This window comes from Varroa jacobsoni, unplaced genomic scaffold (assembly GCF_002532875.2).
Source record: "Varroa jacobsoni isolate VJ856 unplaced genomic scaffold, vjacob_1.0 scaffold_1120, whole genome shotgun sequence".
NCBI lineage: Eukaryota > Metazoa > Arthropoda > Arachnida > Mesostigmata > Varroidae > Varroa > Varroa jacobsoni.
In genome coordinates this window covers 205,328-229,797 of record NW_019214022.1, presented here as the reverse complement: position 1 = coordinate 229,797, position 24,470 = coordinate 205,328, and the positions used below count along the sequence as shown (strand labels likewise).

The following is a 24,470-nucleotide window of genomic DNA, read 5'->3' as shown; positions in this document are numbered from 1 at the left end:
CAGAGTATCTATACTAGGTGGATGTTGCCACTTTGTCTCGGGGCAGGCGGGTAGGCAGCACGCAGGCACAAGTAAAGATTCATAATGGGCGTGGTTTGTGTGGGCTATGTGCCCGAATAATAGCTAGATACGGCAGGGGCATTAGTGGTTCTATGAGAACGATCTGGGGCCAGTAACAAACACAACACGATAAGACTGAATAATACCACTGAAGGAAGAATACCAGCAAATATGTGACAGCCGACTAGAATAACATGTTAAACGAGACGAGCATGAATTTCGCGCGGTCGTCAACTGCAGCTAGCGGAATAGTCGGCGTATATGACTCCGCATCTGAAACGCATAGATGGTTTATGTCGGCAACGACTGCGAATACTTGCGCCAGATTAAAATTGCCGGGTTCTGCATGGTTTACACCATAGGAAACCCATGAAATCGTCACAAATCCCTATCATATAACGAAAGCGGAATAATCAGAAGGGGCGTAGTCCAAGCTAAAATCCTTACGTTTCGAAAGAGCATTACGGTACGAGCGTCCAGGTTATTTGATTCCAAAAAGGACACGCCTATCCCTCCTGTCATTCTAAAAGGTTTGTACTTATCTACACCGTGCAGATTATTGGACAAACATGCTTACAAGGCACAATAGCTTACGCATAAAACGGTACCCAGATGTGCACCTGGCCTCGGTTTGGATAGTCGTTTTGCGACTATTGTCAGTGGCTCTGTATTCGATGCGGGTGTTTGTTTTGCCCACCATACACGGCAGCTAAACGAATAGTTGCAAATAATAGCTGACAAGTCTTCCTAGCCTAATCGACTGTACGATAGATCTGGTTGTCAAAAATCACACGTCGGATTAGCACAGATTAACTACGGCGAACTGACGGTGAGACAGCATCCTTAGAGCGTAAAATTACCACCAGTAAGTGGTATAGGGTACCGCAGTAGGTTAAATGCCTGTCGCCGGGTTATGACCGAAACGATACTGGGCACGATTTTCTAATGAGTAGATTTTTGTATTTGCTTGTATTGTAGCTATCTATTGCACTTTACCTATATCTCTCTTAGATAATTTCCACTAAGACGGCTCTTGAAAACCTAGCCATACGTTTATTGCCGGATATGTCTATCGTTCACTGCTTAATCTAATCAGATGAAAATGTAGTTGCTATTCAGCTCTTTCCTACTTGTTTATTGCTAACAAACCGACATGATTAATTATAGATAGAGACGAAATTGGCCAGACTGCATTATAGTACATGCAGTCACTTACGCTCTGCGACTCAAACAAAAAACCCCATCACTTTTTGTTCTAGTGCCTATCCGATCCTACCGCCAAGCACAGCGCCAAAAGCCCGGCTCTCTCCAGTACGAATTTGATTGTATTTACTTCCGATCATAAGTTAAGCCCATATTCCGTAGTAGTATTTCCGTAGTAGTTCAGTAGAACTAGGTCCCAAAACTACAAAGACTTCGTTCCCATCTAACTTGAACGTACTAAACTTCTAATTATAATAAGCCTTGAAGCCATTAAAGATAACCAACATTATGTCCCATAAGCTCCTTGAGTAACTGATAGCAACAAGTAGAGTTAATTTATGGGCCGTCTCGGGTAAAACGAACTTCCAGCAGGCTTAACCCAGACCAGACAACTAAAATATGCTGCGTCTTTGAAGTAGAAATGACACTTTATTTAATGCTTATTGGATAAAACTATTTTATTTAACCAGTAGTTGTACACATTGAAAGCCTCAATTTCATTCGTTCTTGTTGGTGGAGATTTTTTTAACGAACTCTTACTTGCAGATTCTGTTTTTTTGTGTTCTTTCTATATACATCGATGGCCGCACTACTATTAAGCACACTATTTTATTCTAGTGAGCTTATCAAGAAGACCCTTGCTCTTTGAATGAGAGTTTACATAGTATCTTACATTCACTATATATGTCTGTATTAGTTCGCTGTCATCCTATGAAGTTTCGTATATTTTTGAACAGTAGTAAGAATCTCGGAGTGAGGGGATGTTGTTAGAGCCATTTGACCCAAACCTTGTATGTTCCGATTCTTTCTCACTCCACAACAGGTGAAGAGCTCACCTTCCCTATGGCCCATTTATTTGTTGAAGTCAAATATTGCCGTTCAGGAACATGTATACTTTATTATAATTACGATAATCATTATTATTACTAATATGATTAGAGAAGTGTCGCTTTATATCCCTTATATAGAGCTTGACCATAACCCGTACCCAAGCGAACAAGGACATACACGATGTGCGTAACGATCATTCATCTCTTCCTACCAATAATAATGGTCATCAGGTCAATAGCTTGCATATTCTCTGTAGAAGTTGTAGCTCGTGTGATGGCGGATGAGGTTCCTGTTCAGGGTATGCCAAGGGGTATGATAACCGAGAGTTTATCACCGTCCGCACCCCAGCTAGTTCGATTTAACTGGAACACAACGTTCCACGACACGACGATGATTAGCCAGGCAAAAGCACCAAGTGCAGATCTGACAACGTACTTCCGAATTTCAGTCTGGCCCACAAAATCCTCGCGGAAAAATGCGTCCTGAAATTATGTCATAATAATTACGTTATTAATGATTTTAAGGGTACATGCGGTAAAATTGGCCCCGTTTTCTTATTCGTAGTTGCCGGGTACGGGTCGACCCTATTCCCATGGACCCGTTTTGTCAGACGATAGGCATCAAAGAGTTCGGAAGTTGTGGAATTACGTGCCCGTTTAGTTCTAGGCGTGAATTATTTATTAGGCTTAGAGCATGAAACCAGTAAGACATCTCCATTGTCTTTAAGAAAACGGGTACAAGAAACATCCTTTTTGACAGAGGATCAAATCCGATTACAAAAAATAACTTGCTGCGGATCCTGATTGTACCCCATTCTGCTGTTACGCTACCCATCTATGCAAGCTTCCTTTTACAAACAGTATTAATAAATTGGATAGAACAACAGTACTGAAGACGCCAAAACTGTTGCAACGCCGCAGTTGGAAGTCTTTTTTTTATTCCAGATAAAATGTATCCACAGCATTTAGTAAAGACGAGGATATAGTAAATAGGTTTATATTTTTATGTGTTAAGCTAAACTTCTCAGATCATCGGCTTCCGTCCTGATTATCGCATCTATGAGCCTTATTATATTTCGTTTTGTCGTTCTTCACTTCTTTTTCGTTGCTATACTCATTTTTTAACACTTTGTTGCCAAACGAGGCTAACGACTTTGCAGATCAAAGGAAGATCTTTCCAACAGTTTACAAGGCATGGCTATCAGCACGCGAAAAGTTAAGAACGCGAGGAAATAAACAAAAAAAAGGCCACGGCTAACTTACTTATTTAATATTATATAATGGACGAACTTGAGTTGGCGTAGCTTTACCTACCCTGAAGAACCAGACTGCGTTAACAGCCCATAGAAATGGCAGAAGGAAAAAACCACCAATGAAGTATTTTCGACAGAGATCCACCTTCTCCTCATCACGTACCTGCGAATATATTAAAATGTTTATTATTATACATGAGTATAGAATGATGCAAAAACACTAAAGGGATGTATGGCGATCAAGACGTACTTTGATCCAGAAGCACTAATTAATGGAGTTCAAGACAAAAATGTTTAAAATATCAAATTTTGTATGAATCACAATATTTGAAGAAGCTAATCACTTTTCAAATTCTTTATACTAAAAAAAAAACAATATAATCTGGAAGAATTGAAGAAAAAACATTCATCACCAAATGAATTCGTTTACTGAAACGAATAAATATATTTACAACAAGCACAGAAACATGACTATAGAGGTTTACTTTCCTAAGTCTTAAAAAAAAAAATTGTATTAATTTCAATAAAATTTCTTGAAGAAACTGAATCAGAAACACCCAATTCAACTCCGTACGCTGTAATGTTACACCAGGTCGAGTCTAGTGCTCTATATAGATTCGATGTTTTTTAACGAACGAATAAAGGTAACTAGTTTTTTTCTACTTCGACACAACATTAATATATTAATAGTAGTTCGAGAAATGGCAACTGATGCTGTACGACTTTATTTCGTTATTAGTTACAGGTGACCATACATATTTTGTAGCCTAGTTAAAAAAAAATTTTGACTTCCACGTCTTCAGTTTCTCAGCATACTCGATATTTTTGCATGGATGTATGTATATTACTTGGAAATGGTTTTTTCATTGTGAAAAAAAATAAGTGTTTTATGAACGTAAGGAAGCTTACCAATGTCGGTCAAGATACAGTAATCGAGAAAAAAAAACCGTCTTTAAATTTGGATTGATTGGTCCAGGTTACCATACCTATGCAATAGTTTGTTAACTAAACGTGAATTAAAGCAACCAATTTGGCTGCTGTTAAAGGCTAAACTTTTCTGCAGGACTCCTATGGGCATTACGTTGGTGTTATGATTGGTCGATTCTTCTTGGGTAAATTTGCCTAAGTTCCTTCATTCAGTGTTCGCGAGCGTGTGTCTCAAATGTACTAGCTTATCGTTGACTCATGTTGGTAATTGCTATTTTTAAGCTGAAAGTTGCTTTATCATCTTTGAATTAATTAATACGTCATCGTTTCTACTGTCAGTGTATCCAACTTTTTGAATTTGTACCGCCCTGTTCGAGATGATTCACATACTTTTCGTACTATAAATTTTTTTTGCGCAAAGCTTAATTTTCTCCATCACAGTCCGTACGGTGCTAATTCAAAAAGCACTGCAATCTTACTGTTCTGTAGGAACTTTTAATTTAAAATCTGTACTTGAGTTTAGCATCACCACCAGTCACCTAAACGCATCGTCAATCTAATATTTCAGAACAGAATTGCACACGTATGAGCACAACTTCTGCACACAAAGGCTGATTCTGGTTTGGCTGCCAGCTATTTTATGAGTACATATTCGTAAATAGCAGATGTGTACTGTAGTTAATAGCAAACATTAAACATAGATATATACAACTGAAATTTAAGCCAATATATTAAGGCTATAATGCCTAGTAATGTTCATATTACAAAAGTTACTAAATATATACTCAAACAATTTGTTCCTAAAGAGTTCGCGAATTGAGTATGATTCATGACTAATTCTAAACATTACTACATCTTTCTGATTCGGCTCCTACCTTACGAAGATCCATGTTTTTCGTAGCACTCACACACTTCACGGACACGAAATTGTTACTTCTTAGCAGTCTTATTCAGTCTTTATACAGGAGCGGCAATATCAACGTTGGTCCTTTCTTGGAAAGTGACTCATAGATGTCACTCTACCAAAAAGTCAAAAATAACAGTGAAAATGCGTCAATCATAGACATCCAGGACGAAATCTCCCTTAACCTAGTACCTAAGCTTGGTAGCCCTTATTTGAACCTCATTTGCTGCTGGAACGCACAAGTTATTTGTTCGAGATTTGTCTATTACTCCGTTGAAGCTGCCAAACCGTATTAATGACCCTTGTCGTTAATTATCACTAACAGCCGATAATTGTTTATTCCCAACCGCTCTCTTCTGTCTTATTAAGCCTACTCAAAGCCGGGTGTGGCATAGCATTTGACATGCCAATAGTATCTCTTTGCCATCATCGATCAACTGCCGTGTGTATACTTCTCTTTTTACTTATTATTTACCTAGTTCGATTTCTCCTGAGGCGGAACAGCCGTGTAAGCGGTATTTCCCAACCCTTCTGTCTATGGTGAATGAGCTCTATCGCAATGATGAGGATCATGGCTCCTGTCGCTTGTTTGGCAGACGACGGAACGGTCAAGTAAACAAAGTTCAAAAAAGACAAAAATCAAATTTCAATTTAAAAAATTACGTTTGCTATAAGGCGCCTAATTCCACACAGTCCTACGTCGTTGTCTCTAGGACGAAACTCTTAAACATAAGAAGAACATCCTGCAGTTAACGTCCATTGACCCAATAAGCAGTCAAAAAATTCGCACACACAAAAGGGTTCAGATTATACCACAAATGTTTTTGGTACCAGGAAGACGTGTTTATTTATATCAGTCACTGGAAGTGGATCCAGTACGGGTATTAGAATGGTGTCTAATTCAATGACAGTGGCCTGAATTCATACACGAAGCAAAAGAAACATGCGAAGATAACGTTTTTGTCGTGTCGGATAAATGTGTTGTGAAGAATGTGGAAAAATCACGTTCAAATTAGGCAACAAGCTTAGCAAACAATATAAAAAGCTTCACATAAAAAGTAAAAAGAAAGAAAACTGTCTAAAAGTTATAAAATTTCGTGTCAGTGAAGACAAAATACTTCAAAATACTACTGGCTGTGGATAACTATGATTAAAATATGATGGAAAGCATAGAAATTCGTTCTTCGAGTTGTCGCTGTTTGTAATGCTTACAAATTGTTCAAATAGTTATATAGGCTTTAGCGAGTGTGAACTCGTGTCAAAAGTTTTTCCTGCTGCCGGTCTTGTTATCTTGGCCAAAAGAATAGGGTGCTGATAATGTGTCGATGTGAATGCAATGATTAGATAAACAAGGAATCCTCATGACCGCGGCGGCCTCACTCCCCTACGAGCTGGTGTTCCTGACCACATCTAATACCGTTGTAGTAAAAGGTAATGATAACGTAACATTGTGGAACGTGTCTAGTACGTAAAGCGCATATGTACGCTATTAGTACATTTCCATATGTAGCCGATTACACGCATGGGTGAAGGTCTACTACTATGCTTGCTGCCAAATTTAAATACGCACAGATTTAAGTTACACTCCTTGGGCTTCTGATGTACCCACCACATATGGAAAGATTACCGGCGCAAGGGTTGATCTTTTATTAGAATCTGCTTATCCTTCATAGCGACTTGTAAATGATTCAAGAGATGATTTTCGTTTTTATTTTCAGATTTGGATCAAGCATGTTACCGGCTGCACGACAAAGCCGGAGGTATGTAACTACACATATGTGTAGGAAAGAACTTTGTCGAAAAGCTGAAACATAACTTTAGAATCGAGGCCTCATTCATTCAGGTCAATTGAAGTGGTGAACTTTTTTTAAATGGAGTTGAAGTGTCCGATGAAGACTTGAATATGCCGCGTAGCAGGTCTGCGTAGAAAAACTAGAGACGTCTAAATTTCAAATTTTTCTGACGCGATGCTAGCGCAGTCCCGTCGGTATTTTTCATTCATACACGAGACAGTCGTAACTGGGGTTACCTGTTACAGAGTCCGTGGCTGGAGTAGTTGACCCGTTGTTGCGAGAAGCCCGTCGTGCGCTTCAGGACTCAAAAAAGCTCCCATGGAGGCTAACAGGAAAGCTTAAAGATCACCTTCGGGAACTCGAAAGTCTCCAGGAAAAAGAACGATGTCTAGCAGTATCGTGGATTGCACCGAGATTGTTGACTGTGGGTTGATTCTTAATGATTGCTTAATACTTCTGAAAAAAAAAAGACTTTCTTCAATTGTTTATAAATATACGCACGCTCTAGCGAGTCTACCGAATTATATTCTGCGCAGAGCCGAGTTTCGTGTTCCTAGTGACAGAAGCATTCCAGCACCATAAGGATCATATTTTGTATTTAGTGTTGATTATAGTGCTTGAATTCATGTAAGTTAATAATAGGAAACTCTTGTCGGTATATGAAATAGAAAATGGTTTACCGACGATTATTGACTGATGGACTCATGTTCTATTTACTTTACGTTATATATTTGTATCCAGATGCTATTCGGCAATGGAGCCCTTTGCATTATACAGACGGATGGCATCGGTCCGTCGGTTTCGCGCATCTTCATAGATCGAAGTTTATGTGATCGCTTCACGGAGAACCGCTCTGAGAGACCTGTCCACGCAATTATACATGGGAAGACCATTGCTGTTTCTTTCTACGAGCCAAAGGTATGAGTGATATGAAATATATTTCGAGCAGGAGAATTCGGTTGAAGTGGAACGTTTGTTTATCGATATATAATTTTAATTCTACTGTTCTTAGGGTAGAACTCAGCTCGCGGTGGAGCGATCGGAATATTCAGTATATACAGCATAGCTATTTTCAACAAGCGATAATACAATCCCGCATCGTTTGCAGGTGTTGGTTGTACGATTACTGCGATCTCTATCTTCGTTAGCATCTAGTGGAGGACATCGGTGGCGACCTCTGGCTGGAGATGCTCGAATAACGGCATTAGCAACTGTGGGTATCGGAGGTCGACGCGCTGATCGTCGTTTGACCTGGGCTCCGTCTCGGGGCTGGCTTGTGGTATTCTGGAACGGTGCCGCCCGGGACGATGCTTTACCGTGGAGTCCACTTCTAACCGATAAACAACGTGCAAACGTTCTTATATACACGATGCTGCAGGAAAAGTTCGTATGCTTAAACTTAAGACTTGCTGTTGCTGGATACTTGTGTAACGTGTTTTGTTAAAAAGTTAGTCAAAAAAATTCTGCTGTATGTTAAATTTGTAATGTGCAGTAAGTTTCGCGAACAATTTATTAAAATATTCCAATGACTAAAACTCAGAAAAAAATTGTATGCCCTTTTTACAGCAACGCTATAGAACTGTTTTCGTATGGTCGCATTGAACGCGCGATTCATGCAGCGGAGCTAAGTCACCATGTGGCTAATAACCTAATCACGGTTGAAGGACCACCAGCTGCCGAGGAAGATCCCAACGATTCTGAGGCTGATGACGATTATCGAAAACATGAGAGAAGTCGACCTGTACCTGTTCATGCAGCATATGTCTGCGTCTATCAAATTGGACATGGTTAGTATATGGGATAGATGAGACAATTCTGCGACGCCAAAAAGTATGAACAGTTGAAGCTCTGTTTGTCCTTGCATTAAAAAGCTGGTTATCGAGCGACAAAAACTAATCAACACAGCCATCAAAATTCGTTTTCTGTGTTAAGCGGGTGGCTAATGCGGAGAATGTCATAGCAAATGATATTATGCTTCGAATCCCAAATAGGCGCTTTAATTAATCACAGTTGATTCACACCATTGGTGTAATACAAAAAACATGAATAAAAAAAACTAAGAAAAGAACCGCTTTAATATATCTTTAACCAGTCTCCCTGGTAATATAGTGTTCACTTGTTCGCAAAATGTATGTTTGTCTGGGTTCGAAACCAAGCATAGACACTTCGTTTCCTACTTCCTTTGACGCAATGTTTAACGTTGGTACCAAATGTTAAACCTGAAGCATGTATTAACCCATCAGTTAATTTCGCTGCCTAATCCTCCGATTTGCTTGTTCTCACCAGAATCAAAAAAAATGTTTGCTACTTAAAAAAGTGAAGAGAATTCTCACCTCGTTCTAGATGCTTTCGAACAGCAAAGACTAATATGACTGCCAGCGTGTTTCAGGTCGCTTCGTGCGTTTATCCTGCGTGACCATATCGCTCGATTCGGCTCTGACCGGCTGTGGTCTCTATCAGGCATTGCAGCGAGTTCTTATTGCGACACGTGAACAGACCGTTCTCTGTTACGACGCTGTTCGACGGAAAAGCTCCACAAGGCGGTTAGGAGTTGCTGTCGATCGTATATCCTGGCATCCGGATGGAGCGTTCGCCCTTTTGGCCTCTCTACAGGTAGTCAATTCGATAAAAACTATAATTCGTTGACATCGACGATCTGATGAGCGTTATCACAGCAGTGGCCGCAATATATTCCGGGTAACCAGTAATTTGCAACCACATGAATTCAACTGAGCACAACCTTTAGGGCTACACAACTGTTTTGCTTTTTTTACATATGCATTTTTGGGCATTATGGAAATACCTTGTTTGGCGCGAGCCATTTACTTATGTGTATTATCAATTCGACAGAGCTAAAGCAGCGGTAACAAACATTTAATAGCAACGTTTCATTTCTTTTATATGTCTGGCTCTCAGGGGAAGCTATTAGCAGTTGATATGGCTCTTAATAATCTTCCACTATGCGCGGTGTCGGACGTAGCTGCACCTCACGATTTACTCGATCTCAACCCGTTCTTTCGTCATAAACCATCTCCTCTGTGTATTGAGTGGGAGCCAAGGTCAAGTGTCAGCCAAAGCAATGATCATACGACCAGTGGACTGGGTGTGCTTGTAATTGATAGGACCTGCCTTGTATTTATCAACGTTCAGCTTAGCAACAGGGGTCCACTCTGCCCAGAAGCCGGAGAACCCGGATGGTGCGGAGGATGGGGACCTGTACAACTATGTGAACTTTATAGTCGACGAGGAGCGATGGATGCGGCTCTGAGTCTGTTGCGTGCTCTCAGTTGGGCTGAATTTGCTCCGCTTTGTTATCGCATGCTAATCAAGTGCTGTAATCGACTACTAACGAAGCCTTTTGATGACCACGTGGAAGGTGAATGTTCGTTTCCCCAATTCTGGCTATCATTTCAGCTACTCATTTAATTATTGATCTTTAATTGATGGTTCTCTTCAAAGAAATAAAGATGAAGCACTAACCATGGACGCACCAGTACACTCATTTTGCATTAAAACTTTAACTACCCTGCGTCAAAAACAACAAGCCTGGTGGTTGTTAATTCGTCATTGAACACAGAAGCTGTTAAATCATAAATATGCTTGGTTTTTTGCAGCACAACTTGAGTGTGCCATGGCAAGCTTTTTTTGCGAGGGTCCATGCTTGGAGGAGGGAATTTTAGCCCAGTTTATGCCAAAGGTGGTCAATTTGGCCAGAAGGTAAGCCCGATCTTCTAAAGGAGGGTGTATCTTTGTAGACACTAATGATAAACTTAATGATACTGGTGCTTAATTTACTAGAAGTATTTTCTCTAATCAGCTATTAGAATGTTTGTTCGCTGCAAGCCGTTTTTTTTTAAGTACATCGTTTATTTTACAGGTTCTTCTTCGAGTTAATGAGGCACGGACGATACGAGAAGGCCTTCCTGCTCGCCGTTGACATTGAATCCGTTGACTTATTTTATGTAAGCATTCCTACATCCTTTTGCAGCAGCATTATCAATCCTCCATCATAAGAGCAACAAGATCCTTATCTCTAGTGGAGCGGAACCTTTAGTGGACTGTATTTCTCTTCTTGATAAGAAAAGCGGCTTGCCTGCAATGTGGTTGGCCTTGTATTTAAAATGATTGATTCAAGCAGTGTATATTCCAATTATCTATTTCGTTCTGAATCCTCAGGACCTTTGTACCATTGCAAAACGTCTACGGCTATCAGGTCTCGTGCGAGCCTCACAGCGAAAGATCGAAGAGCTCGAATCATCAACATGCTCATCATCATTCAGTTCACATTGTACCTCAAGCAGTTCGGACCATTCAGATGCCTCTGGATCCGGATCAGGGAGTTCGTCAAACGACGAGCTTGATTGGATTGGGCGAGAACACCAGTTTATTCAGCTAGAGCCCACTCAAGTGAAGGTTGCGGCCGCCACGCCGACAAAACAACTGACGTTAGGTCCCAGCAGTGGTAGTTCCGCGAGCGGACTGATTAGTGGGACAACCAGTGCCGGTATGAACGCCACCGGAAGCCTCGCGCAAACCGTATCCGGGACAAACTTGCCGCGCGCTTTACTTCTCCCTCAAGCGCCGATTGCGCCGACAGCGGACTCAGCTGTAGCGTTGGCTGTATCTACGACACGGCGTCAGCTAACTGGTAATAGCGGGAAGCCTACAACGGGGTCACCTGCTGTAGATAGACCCGATACGGAACAGAGAAAAGCCGTTGTTGATAAACTAAGTTTGAGTCGTTACCGTGAACGCAGTTCGCATACTCCCAGTGTTCCTTTACAGTCAAGTCATGGGCAAAATGAAGAGAAAATAGCTGCTCTCGGTGAAGACAAGTTGTTTGAGGTTGGACCTGTGTCGACCCGCAGTCCCGCATGGAACCGACGCAGTCCCACAAGTGTGGGCGATCGTCCAGAAAGCACTGGCCTAGGCGGTGAAACGGATGCAGAACAAGTCCGTCAGTTGACAAAAGGAATTGAGTGTATTTACTTCGGACAGCTATAAGAGTTTATTAAAAAAATGATAATTTCGGTTAAGTCTCTATAACGAATGTCTAATCTGACTTGTTGGAGACATCGTAGTCGTATAGGTTCGTGTTCACGGTCTGGATCACTGGACCATTTCAGAGTAATCGTAATTGTGTGCGATTATCTAAACTAAGAGAATTTCTGTGCGTAATGCGATAATCCAACGCGACAGTTCGTAAATCAAAATGCTGGAAACAGCCAAAGAATTAATTTTTCCATTCTTTTGCTTGACTAAAAACCAAGCCTTTAAATCATTAAACCCCCAAGCTGAAAGCCTTGTGTAGGCAAGAATACATTGTTCCGCATTTCACCGTACATAGGTCAAGCTTTCGCGCAAAGTGCTGGCTTGAATGAATCCTTGTTGCTTAATTAGGTTTCCTTATTCTCTATAAGCGTGCTGTATCCTATTGGGCAGATGTAAAGGTGTTCAGATTCATCAAAATAGGTTTACGCTAGGTATGGTCTTGCCATTCTACGAATGAGAAAACAATGTTTTCTCGCATATCCCGGTATGTAGAATAGACAGAATCCTTGCATGTTTTTTTAACCTTCTGACTTGCTTAGTGTACCAATGTATATACACATGTTTATACAAACTAGATCTTAGCTGCAGGTTCATTGTCAATCTATTTATGGCTTGTCGATGATTGACGGTAACCATTTGAGTTAAATTTTAAATTATATAAAATAATTGTTCATCCGATTTTAGGAAAATAGGCCATGGATTAGTGTTACGTATTAAACTGAAGACTAACTAATTTTGATGCACGTTAATTTCTAACCGGAAGTTGTGTCTATCCAGTTCAATAGCAAATGAGCTTCAAATGAAAAAGGTGTTTCTAAATGTTTTCGATTGTTTCGGACTTCACGTGTTGTGAAGTTCGCTGGCCAAACTTCGCGCATTATTTAGCTGTATTATAATCTGTGGCTTTCTCCTATAAGGTTCATGTTTACGGCGATATGTTTTACTATACGATACTTCATCTTATACGAATGATGTTAATTTCTGACCGCACTGTGTCCGTTTATCTGTAGAGCACGCCATGCATTAACGGCTAGATATAATAGAGTAGAATCCGTTTATCTAGTAATACTGGAAGCTTCCCAGCGCCCCTTAATATAGTCGGTATGAAATATTAAATACCAGAAAAAAAATCTTTGAAGAAGACCAAAATCTAGGTTCATATATATATATCTACGTATAAACAGGAGAGGTCACTCTTTTGGCCAACACCATGGCTATACGTGATAATTATTGCAGTGATTGAGGTATAAATTAACGGTTGCACAATAGGACTTTTTCGAATTGTTTTTCAATTATTTACAATGCCTAATGTTGTACTATAAGTAACCCGTAACACAAATCTTCACTATACGAAAACGTGCACATCCCTGACCCTAACACAGATGTTTCCATTTATAGTATCATACAGAACAGGCGCAATTCTAGTGACCTAACGAGCGAAAAGAGGACAGTATCGGCCTAAATGCAATAGCTGATACTCGATCCCTGAATATGTATTTAAACACGTTTCGATGCCAAAAGGGGCTTCCAGGAATATTTTATGAGAATTTGTCTATCTCAGTTAGTATTATAATCCTAGATGTATGGTGGAAGACAAATGTTCTAATCTCAATATAACCGCGCCAGCCAATTTTCATTCGAGGTGTTGGCGATAATAAGGGTACTACCAAAAAGCATGCACACAAAAAGGTACCAGGCAACGTATTAAGCGTCGTTATATCAGCACAGTTCTATGCCTTGCTGTGACTATGCTCGGTAAACAGTAGCTGAGTAGCGCATCGGGACGAAACACAACATTCTTGTAAGCGTACCATCAGTAATGGACCTGTGGCATTTTATGGCATTTCTTGGAAATTTTTGGAAAAGTCACTGTAGTCTTCATAGACCAGTCATCGTGCAGGTGCCGCAGATGTAAAAAATAAACGATTTTGAATGCAGGGCAAATTTAGTGTGCAACATTTACAACGTAAACTACAGAATCATCGAAAGGAATAGGTTTCACAAAGCGCATATTCCAGGAGAACAAACACCTATTTTCTCTGCTCATTTTTACTATTGCAAAGTTTGCAAACATAAATTCAGTGTAATGTAACGCTTTCCATGGCAGCGAAAACACTTGACTGTTTACGTTAATAATTATTATTACAAACGCAATACAATATGTCTACTACAACGTACCTGAACATATAAACGTATGGCCAAATCATACAGGTGCTTGCAAGCGACATTGAGCCCATTATTTCGGTGCCGAATCTTCCATTTACCCTATATAGAACGCAATTTGCCGGTTGGAAAGTTACTGTCTACTGTGCGGTCTCGTAAGATCGCGTACGATTGCGTCGTATACTGCCAGTTTGCGCAGTGCTTGAGTTCGTATAAGCTCATACTGCCTTCACAGAAACAAGTGCTAGCACAAACTGCTGTTGAACAGCTTATATAGAAAACAGGAAGCATTAAGAAAATGACCGAAAATACAAACAAATGACAAAATCACAGTATACTTTTAAGTCAGTCACCTAAATAGTTCTCGGGAGAATCTGGAGATCTACTAAATATGACTGTTCCCTGTTGTAGGACAAACTTCTTAACATAAATGTCGATGCGTCATTGTTGCAAGTCAAATAAACTAACAGTCCTAATTTATTTACCCTGTTCAATCATTTGCACGCGAGTGTTATTTTTTCTACATATAAAGTCTATTGAGTCACACTGATTTTAATGAACCAATGCAAAAATTGTTGTAAGGAATTAAATTCAACTATAGTTATGAACGCTAAGGAAAGCAGATGCTTAAAACGCCTGTGAAGATTGTAGAGAGGGTACTCTTGGGAGTCTTAGCATTCATTTGTTATCAATTTCTATATGGTCATGTCAAATCTTCTAATGTGCATTATCAACCCTCCTTGTTCATTTAAATCTAGATAGACAATAGTTAAGTGTACATGATTATTGTCGCTAGCGGTGATTTCGCCTTTAAACCAAAACGCACGTAAGTTACTTTTGCCATTAATAATCGGCCATATTTAACCACCCCGCTATACAATAGTTAAACACTCAGACTAGCCAAACTATTCATCCCTGTATCGCGTATACACCCCATTAGCAGCCTGCTTTTGAGCCGGCTAGTCTAACCAATATAAATTTGCCGTACTTGCTTCGCGGTGACTTTCAGTGCAAGAAAACTTTAGTACGTCTTCTACAGTACAATAAGCTCGCGATGACATCCGAAGCATTTCTTGTTGCTCGAATCGTACAAACTATTCCTTGAGATTTTCTGCCAGTACGAGCAGTATTCTTCGTGGGTACCAAATAGATGTAAATAAAACGCGATATGGCTGCTGCCCGCTCGAAGGCCGTTGTATTTGCTGCGATTTCGATTATGTTGTTTCTGTGTACTTTTATATTACTCATCTGGTTTGTCGTCTTTGCTGGAACTTCTTTAACCCGAAAAACTAAACAGAAAGCCTGGTAAGATGCCACAGTTCACGCGATGCCATGTATGTAATACTCTGGCATTTTATCTTCCTAGACCCTTCATCACGGTTCAACTCCGAAATCGATACGTTTCTTGATTGTGTATTTGTTGTAAACAAGTCTTGAAACAGAGTTACTCCTTGTCCGTCGCAGGCTATTATCGTCGGTACTACAAGAACACACACGATGTAAATAACTGTAGGGCTACTGGTTAAGGTGATCAAAATTCGAGACATATCGCAAACCCTTATCTCAGTCCTTCTCGTTATTAGTGTCTGTCTGACCAGTGTATGTTTAGTTATATACCATCACACATCTTTAAACGGCCTATTAGCAGCTCAAATATTGTTAGAACCACAGTTCCATGCCGGCCTTGTCATATACGCCTTTAACTGGGCACTAATAAGAGGGCATAAAACATTTAACATCAAACCTTTACTTCGGCCCTGTTCTGTGACTGAGCTTGTCCACCTAGCACTTGCGTCGGCCATCACTGTTACCTCTGTCGCAGTCCTCAGCTCAGCGGCTTTAACGGTTTCCCGAAAAGCGTTGTCACTTTGGCGATCCGCAAGCAGTTATATTTACTGAAGACATTTGAACACCGTAATTACAAATGACGCTCTCGTATGAGCACACTGTTTTCCTACGGAACCCATTACTGAGGTTTGGCTTGTTGCTACGCCCATGATGGGGGCAGTTCCTGGGTCAACATTTTTCGGAATTGCTAGGAGGGTGCATAAATAATTACCAAGTGTCGTATGTTTTAGTTCTTTTTAATTAAACAGAGATCAAATTTTATCAGACGCTAGTAAGCCATATCGATATAAATAAGTGGTATAATCGAGCAAAAGGCATCGGCACAAACTCTCCGAAGAATCAAATAAGCATCAAGAGAGCACTATATAATAGAATGTCCTTATTCTAGAGACCGAAGAATGTTCATTATAAGAATAGAGATTACTGTTTGTGTCTAGCTTGTCTATTTATGCGTTTAGTTTTGCTGGTTCAACCGAACTGTAGCGCAAAACCCGGACGACTCTATCTTTCGCTAGGGCCATCCTGTCATCTTGCATTATCGCTTTAGCTACCTGCCTGGACACAATGGACACTATGGCGATATCAGGAGTTGCTACCATTAGATCTTAAAACCAAATTATAGCTAGTCTTTTTTATTATTTACTAACCTTTGACTCCTGTCACGTATCCGCAACAACGGCGCGTACTGGTTAACTTATTCTTTATCCAGGTTATTACCATAGAATCTGGCTGGAACCTGCACGTCTACAGCTCGATACAATATAGTGTGGATCGCAGCCCGAAGTTTTCTAAACCCGACCTCGTGATTTGCTTGTAAAGATATATCCTTACATTGCTATAAATTAATAAAAATATAGTACCTAACTAGCGCCGTTATACGGCGGATAATTGCAAAAATTATTGAAAAATCCGAAGTTGTAACTCAGCAGTCAGATCCATCAAGGCGCTTTTCATAAGTGTTCCACGAATTACATTTACAAACTAAGAAAAAAGATATCGAGGAAATATTTTTGAGCCAGTACTCTATTACTTTTAGCCTGCAGTACCCGCGAACTTACGACTTTAATTCGGTTTACTTATATGGTCATATGTTCTTGCCGGTTCCTCGTTTATCGTCTCGGTACTCTCCATTTATACTATCCTCGTTCCAGCAGCGAACGAGGATAGTGAAATTTCGCCATCAAGTTCAGGCACACCTATATCGTAGCCTATATAAAATATATAGGCTATATTAAATGCCATTGAACAAAAGATACGCTTTTTACCCGGCAGCACTTTACTCTGGAATTCTGATCATTTAAAAATGATTAGCTTGATTTTATAGACGAACTTAATTAACGAAAGCACACGGCGAACGTAGTTTTTTTTGTATTAATCAAGCAATTGCGTCATTAGCATACAAGCTTTTCATAGGAGAGTTTTAGCTTTAAGAGGTTTCAGCCGTAAGCAAGGGAACGAATTTACCTATTTCTCGGTATGCTATCCAGATACGAAGAGAATGTTGTTACTGTTGGCGGCTAACTAACTTAAAATCTGGCTCCTGCGCGTCCAGCTCGTTCAGCAAGCCCTTCATTCACCTCGAGCGTGTGTAGCACAGCGACTGTCTTATATTACAGAAAAAACCCTCTCTCTACCTGTTTGCATTGGATGGCATTTTCATACTATATAATACTCTATTCTAACCGACACAATTCATAATAATAATAAACTGATTTGTATTACATTATACTACACTAAATTCCGAATTTCGACAGCTTTATATATGGTCAATTTACAAATGAAAAAGGCTAGAGCCTACTAGGAAATGGGGCGAGACTGACAGTTCTCTTTTTTACAGTAAAATCGAAGTCAGATTAAATGATTGTACTATTTTTTATTTTACGCAAGTTTGTTTGATAATGATGAATATTTTACCATATTTCCTAATCGGTGAAGGTGACAATGGTATCTATGGTGTCTTTTAATTGGGAGAGTCTTTTATAATGTTTCTCACTTAAAAAGTAGTGGCATAGCTTCGAAAATGAAATACTTAAAAATGAGATCTCAAGAAATCGAATTGACTATATCATTAAATTTTGTCTGTTATCTATTATTTAGCATACGTATACTGTGATTCTTTATTCTTATATATCTTCCATACATTACAATTGACAGCAGTTCTAACAGGATGATCAAAAACAAATTTAAGCCTTGACGGAGTATTGCGTTCGCAATAAAGCTATATTCCCCTCTCGCTTTTAATGTTTAGAAAATTACACATGTTTAGTGTCAGATTTCCATACTTTTAATTTTTAATGCGGTTCTTGTGACAACAAAGTATAACAAGGAAGATACAAATATGGATAATCGTTTCCGTTGCTACTAATTTTCATTCAAGAAAAATATACATACAAACTGATCTGTTACATAGATGATAATTCGCGGCAGCGGCACTTAACACAACGAAGTTATCTTGACACAATAATTATGCTGGGTTTCCGCTCCCATTTCATGTTTACTTAAGTACTATATTTAGGAGAAACACATTTTTTGCAGTACTCATCAGGCAAACCATTCAACTGTCAGGTCAGACCGTCCTTCTATAAGCGGCCTTTTTGTCCTTTTACAATATGTTACAGGGTGTCTGTCCGTCGATGTAGTCCATAAATGACCATGTTACTTAAATAGGCTTTTCTGCCCTACTATCAGCGAGTCAATCCATCCGCTATTAATGGAAGCTTTCTCATAACTTTTTTATATTCTCTATAATCTCGTTGTTACTTGTTGTGCGCTCGCTGCTCTTATCTCGACATCAGTAAATCAACATCAGTTCGTTTTACTAGACAACAGCCGACAAGGAAACCACCTGAGCGATGATTTTAGATACGAGATAACTGAAATGGGTGGATAGGGAAGATAGCAGAACAAATTGTGTTCCCTAAAGAATAAAGGCCTAATATCATTCTGAATCTTATTATGAACTGTGTAATAAATAACACAGCAATCATTGTCTAAGTATTCATGATACAATTGTTTTTAAGCGCAGCAGCCTTATAATTGGTTTTCAGAGGTGAAAAAAATTACAAACGTGATAAAAACCATTATTTTTAATAGTTGCCACGGCCATTTATCACTGTCAAAAAGGCTCCACACTAGTGATTTACTTCTTTATACTGCTCGTGCTATGCGGTTTCAGACATGCGCGTTGGAGATGTTATCACGAAAAGACTTCCTTTGCACAGCACTTACAGGTTCCACTTGTCTTGCAGTTGTGCTTGTTGTTTTTACATAGTTTGTGATTGATAGTGGAATACAAATTGTTAACACTCGATCTGAAAAATGGAATTTTCATAACTCATTTAGCGCCACACCGTCCTTTACTAGCACTAATTTCGGATCATCCAGCTTACGGCCAAGTTCCCTAGCGCACGTTTCCCGAGCCATTGTTAAGAATCTTAGTTCTTATTAAAACTATGCCCATGTGACCGTCATAAAACGTGCACACTAGCCCAGTTACGGTTGGGCTCGAAGTTGACGTGAGTTCTGGTCTTCATGTTTAGCGCAATGCCTACCTCAGTTCAGCCAGTGCAAGCGAACATGATGATGAATGTCTGTGCCATGACATAGACGACCGGTGTTCGTTTCAATTAGTTGATAGATTATTATCGTTGTTGTTGCTAATATTATGTTTGTATGAGGGACTATTCGGATATACCAACCCACCATAATCTAATAAAGGTTCTGTGTATTTGATGTACGAGGCAACTTGATCTTGTCGAGGTTCTTTGTGATGATGTCATGCAGAGTGGAATAGTTGTTACGAAGCTCGGTGACAGTAAGCCGAATCGTAACGTAGGTCTTTTCGTCAAGTTCATCAACAGCCTTACGAAAATCCTCGACGTGTGGGTACTTTGCTATTTTAGTGATCATGCCACCGCGAGCTGTATAATAACGAGACATTTGATCGAGAAACGCTGCCGCTTCCACTTCTACAGTCCGAACCTCACCGAGGCAGTCCTCTTGAATACCGACACCGAAGTTGTTGCCGTCCTCGACCTTTGGTATGAGAAACTGGATCCACATCTTGAGCAAGTTGCAATCGTTAATTAGCTGTGCGATTAATGGCTTTACAACCGTGTACATTGACGTGATTGCCTCATTTAGGCCAACCACACCTCCAGGTAAGGCAAGAACTTTTGTACCGCCGATTTTGTCAGTCTCGATAAAACACAGCCGTTTTGCTTTAGGCTCACCGTTCTCACTTAAATGGTTTTTCGACGGGGACTCCTATAAAAGACAAAGCTAGTTTCAGTCCACTTGTACCTTGCTGCAAGCAACTATTTAGCTATTCCGCAAGTTCAGTTCACATTTTTCTTAAATTTAGTTTAATTGCTTTAACTTGTTTAACTTGTTCTATTGATTTAACTTATTCTCAGTTAAACAACTAGCTGGTAATAAGACCTGCATAACAGGGCTACTTATTATATTCTTGTGCTTGCAATAGAATGCTGGTGAGTGTGGGTGTGTGGATTGCACCTGACTTCAATTCAGACGAGCGAGTATCTCAGCATATAATATCGAATTGGTCGTGCGACCTAATGAGACTTCAAACAAGGACTGTTTTATAGCAACAACTTAGTCGTCTGTTCAAAACGACAAGAATACAAAATAGAATGTAAAAGGATATATAAATGGCTAAACTCGAGATGACAAGTGTTCACCTGTGCTTGGTTACTATTGTCGAAAACAGGTGAAGGCCTGGGGACGTTGATTTCAGCATGACATTCCGTCGGACGAATGTTGAATTCAGGCGAACGAAGTAGTTCCTCGAGACGAAGTACTCGAGCCGGGAATTTTTGCAAGAGTAGTGCTTCTGCGTCTCGCTTCATCTCCTCTTTCAAATCCTTGATCTAAGTAGATTCGGTAGCAAGGAAATACATTGCAACGACACAAAAAGAAGTTCCAACAACGCGTTTTATTCAATGCTCCGCACTACATACAGGGTGATTGAAATATATCAAAACTCTACAAATTTCGCTTGTTTACAACGTAATGTAAACTAAAGGAAAACAGATATTTTGTATGTGTCGATAGGGCGTCCCTCGCGGGCATGTTTGTTCAAAGTGACTGCCATTCGCTTTGGTCAAGGCTTCAATCCGTAGCCTAAACGGCTAAAGTCATTTGCGGTTTTGAGCTGATAACAGGTTTAGAGTCCCAAAAATCCGAAGGTCGAAAAACGTTTAAAAGGTTCAAAAAGACCTTTTGGACCAAAAAGTCTAAAGATGACTAACCGTTGGGGCTTATCTGGGCGACCCAATGGACGATACATACTCTCCTCTCGAAAACAGCCAACAATGTTTGCTGCATGGAGACTGGCAACATCGTAGACCGTCGATTTCGGGCAACCACCTAGGTTTGCAATCTTGGTGGGGTACGTCTGGTGCGAAGTCATTGAACAATAGATGATCTTCGCTAATATTCTGAGCACGGACCTCTTGCTTTCAGCATGAAGAGTTAGTGGTTTTATTCTAGAAAAGAACTGGCTTTTCTCTAGTATTGAGGACGGTGGCTCAAACGTGTGTCCCTTACAAGACACAGTTAATCAAAGGCGGACCCCATTCATCCCTAACGCCCCGTATCTATTGACAATAAGGTGATTTTAGCTTTACATAGCTACTAATGCCAACTGCTGTATAATTTTTTTTGGATCATTTTTATGGATTTGGTTTTAATCGCCAATTCAGATTCATTCGCCAGATAGATATAAGGGTGAAATAAAGAACATGTTTTTTGTGCCAATTTGGAAACATAGCCTTCGCATAGCTTTTAAATCTGACGCCCTTTCAAGTACACTTTTCAAGTATTTTCTAAACAATTGGAATCCATGTATAAAAACCACCATACCTTGTTCTTTCCCGAATTGGACGCCGAGATCCGTTCAGCCGTGTCATACAGCGAGTCCATGTTGTCGGCAACAGGTGCCAGGTGAGATGTCGCGACAGTTTCCGTAGACTTTTATTCCTTCTGTGAACCCTAGGCGTTAACCTGCTGATGAAATTTTTAAATTTTAGGAACATGCAAATCGTTGCCCGCGCCATTCACACCAATACAGTAGGATTTATAGAAAATTCCGTACATTGGCCCGTGTACGCAAGAATCACACGTACGGAACCTAGGCTAAAGATGAAAGGATGCTCATATCTGACCAAAAAGCTAACCTAAGACTTCAGCGTATATGAAAGGAGTGACCGGGGCTATGTGGGCCGTTTTTTTCTAGCTGAATTTAAAAAGGTGGGATTGCATGGAAAAGCTAAGCATTTTTTTGCTCCTGTCGAACTTGTGTTAAACGACAGAATAACCACCTCGTTTTTCTACCACTGGTTCGCCCGTTTCAACATTTGCAACATTTTCAATGACAAACTGAAAGCCAGTTATGTTTTATAAAAGACATTACATTAAGTCCTATTACATAATCACCCTGGAAGCTCTATAAACCAGTATTATTCCGAGCCTATACGACACAATATTGTCCATTGTTTATTATACAAAATAATATAATAGAATATAAGGTGTTAAATCTGACTACAAGCCACTCACATATACATATATTTTGAAAGTTGCTTTTGGAAGAACTTGTTATGCCCGTATTGTTATAAATCACCATTGAAGAGGAACAATCATGATTTCGTAGCGCATCGTCGAGACTTAACAACGATATTGTCAAAGATATGAAGTCCCTGAATATATAATAATCTTGAATATCATGTTCCGAAATTACTTAAACGCTTCGTCCTGTCGAACAGCACTAAACGATATGCATCACACGATCATTTGAGCCACAAGCCCCACCCTGATAGTTGTTATCGTCGTTACTTTTGCAGGAGCAACCCAGATCTCATGTTTTTTTTTTTCGTTTTGTAGAAAATGATATAGTGGTTTGCTGGTAAACTAGATATTAAAGTGGTGCTTAGACACCAAAAAGGCTGACAGAGACAAAATGCAGCTCAAAACTGTGCACAAAGAAGCTACAGCTGTTGCAGATAGAGGCCTTTTCGATGAAGAGGCAACTTGTGAATTTAGGATGAGAAATACCCTGTTGCAGTGACATCTAAAGACTGATAAAGAAGCTGCAGCTGCTGGTACTCCAGACGGGCTTGCCTTAGCGTACGTTCATTCGCGTATGATACGTTGATGCATGTCGAGAGGCGAATTTCGTCATCTATAGCATATTTTGACTAATGCGCAAAAATCATGCTAGACTATTTTGCTCAAGCCGAAATCAATTACGTAAAAACTTGCTAAGTAACTTAACGTAAACGTAGAGGGCAGTTGCGCGACCGGCGTGCAGGGAAGTATTGGATTCAGATTTTCTTAGGACTGTACGGTCAGCGTCCCTTGCGGTAATCGAAAAAGATGTTCTTTGCAACGTGTTACTCCAAGAAACCACTTAACGTTTTTCTTTAAAATTCTAAGACTTTAGTAGAGCCATACAGTTTTACTTTTCCAAATATACTATGAAATCCTTTTTGCAATGCTCGCTCTCGTGTCTGCAGGTGATTCACTTCACAGTACACAGACTAATACATGTGCCCGCTGGAAGCCAAGGTTTTGCGAACTCATCCGGATGGATCTCGAAAAAGTAAACTGTTTTAGGCACTTCATCGTGACCATTCGGTGTTTTCTAGGGAAGCCATGTTTGGTAATCATTGAGACTCAAGTAGACCTACATGCGAATAAGGCTGTACCGAACGGCCTCCACATCGTTCATCCACTTCCTTCACACCGCTCGAACAAGCAATAACTACCAGTCATGCAGTTTGTGAACCACTAAAAGTTCAACTTCATATAGTTCAGCAGAACTTTGTAACTACTAACGGCAGCAGAATCAAAATCTATGATAATGTCGGATTGGCGAAAAATGCGTTTGCGATGAGATATATCGTTAGAATTCTAGAAGCCGTATATCCGTTGAACGACTGTATATTGACAGAAGATGGCTGTCTCCCTTCAATTGCGTAGACTGATAATCAGCCAGGAGCTTTAGGCCATAAACAAGTATCATTTCGATCGATCGAATCGAGGCTCTTTTATGGGCAATTAAGTTGCCGATTGCAACCAAATCACAAAGATAGAGAACCAGAACCCCCCAAAAACAACTCGTTATTCTAACAAAACGACATTAATCGCTTTGTTTTTGAACTATAGGCTCATTGGCTTCAGCTATTAGACAGAATTAACTACATTCAGTTCCACTGTCCAAATAAATGTGCCGCCCATTTGTGTATCATCATGTAGATCTGTTTCTTTCTAATAACAATTAAATATTTAAGCAAAATCTTGGTAGCGTCATTCAAAGGAATACGATAAAATTTTTAGATTAGAATAGATTAGCTCGTGTACGCAAGAACCACGTATAAAATTCGGATGATGCTAAAAGTTTAAGCCATAGCTTGAATAT

General features: G+C 39.9%; 3 protein-coding genes across 6 annotated transcripts in view; 1 reads left to right on the top strand and 2 right to left on the bottom strand.

Moving 5' to 3' along the window:
* Positions 1 to 1,691: 1,691 nt before the first annotated feature.
* pen-2 (presenilin enhancer, gamma-secretase subunit) lies at positions 1,692 to 5,727 on the bottom strand. Its single transcript, XM_022844655.2, has 4 exons — positions 5,653 to 5,727; positions 5,149 to 5,292; positions 3,408 to 3,509; positions 1,692 to 2,576 (listed from the first exon to the last, which is right to left on the bottom strand). Exons 2-4 carry the CDS (start codon positions 5,161 to 5,163, stop codon positions 2,388 to 2,390), a joined length of 306 nt encoding a protein of 101 aa, XP_022700390.1. The 5' UTR covers positions 5,164 to 5,292; positions 5,653 to 5,727; the 3' UTR covers positions 1,692 to 2,387.
* A 132-nt stretch (positions 5,728 to 5,859) lies between these two features.
* Positions 5,860 to 14,665, top strand: frtz (WD repeat-containing and planar cell polarity effector protein fritz). The gene is made up of 12 exons (XM_022844654.2): positions 5,860 to 6,235; positions 6,522 to 6,608; positions 6,896 to 6,937; positions 7,216 to 7,394; positions 7,712 to 7,888; positions 8,079 to 8,353; positions 8,537 to 8,757; positions 9,360 to 9,583; positions 9,887 to 10,346; positions 10,585 to 10,687; positions 10,848 to 10,932; positions 11,147 to 14,665. The coding sequence occupies exons 1-12, from the start codon at positions 6,154 to 6,156 to the stop codon at positions 11,972 to 11,974; spliced, it is 2,763 nt and encodes a 920-aa protein (XP_022700389.1). The 5' UTR covers positions 5,860 to 6,153; the 3' UTR covers positions 11,975 to 14,665.
* Positions 14,666 to 17,886: 3,221 nt separating this feature from the next.
* LOC111266845 (proteasome activator complex subunit 3) overlaps positions 17,887 to 24,470 on the bottom strand; it is a 7,511-nt gene continuing 927 nt past the window's right edge. For 2 of the 4 annotated variants that reach the window (XM_022844663.2, XM_022844665.2), the window contains exons 2-4: positions 21,917 to 22,060; positions 20,734 to 20,922; positions 17,887 to 20,299 (exon numbers count right to left, since the gene is read on the bottom strand). In XM_022844663.2, the coding sequence (XP_022700398.1) occupies positions 19,742 to 20,299; positions 20,734 to 20,922; positions 21,917 to 21,976 (807 nt within the window). In that variant the 5' untranslated portion in view covers positions 21,977 to 22,060 and the 3' untranslated portion in view covers positions 17,887 to 19,741. The remainder of the gene's footprint in view (positions 20,300 to 20,733; positions 20,923 to 21,916; positions 22,061 to 24,470) is intronic. The other 2 variants (XM_022844664.2, XM_022844662.1) reach the window with 1 other exon arrangement.

What these genes read in the sequence shown, in the direction of transcription:
- pen-2 (XM_022844655.2), bottom strand. An exon ending in ACGCAGTCTGGTTCTTCAGG is followed by an intron (nt 2,577 to 3,407) that starts GTAGGTAAAGCT and finishes ACATAATTTCAG; the next exon opens with GACGCATTTTTCCGCGAGGA.
- frtz (XM_022844654.2), top strand. Translation starts at nt 6,154, where the DNA reads ATGTGTTGTGAAGAATGTGGAAAAATCACGTTCAAATTAGGCAACAAG. An exon ending in CGTCTATCAAATTGGACATG is followed by an intron (nt 8,758 to 9,359) that starts GTTAGTATATGG and finishes AGCGTGTTTCAG; the next exon opens with GTCGCTTCGTGCGTTTATCC. An exon ending in CCCTTTTGGCCTCTCTACAG is followed by an intron (nt 9,584 to 9,886) that starts GTAGTCAATTCG and finishes TCTGGCTCTCAG; the next exon opens with GGGAAGCTATTAGCAGTTGA.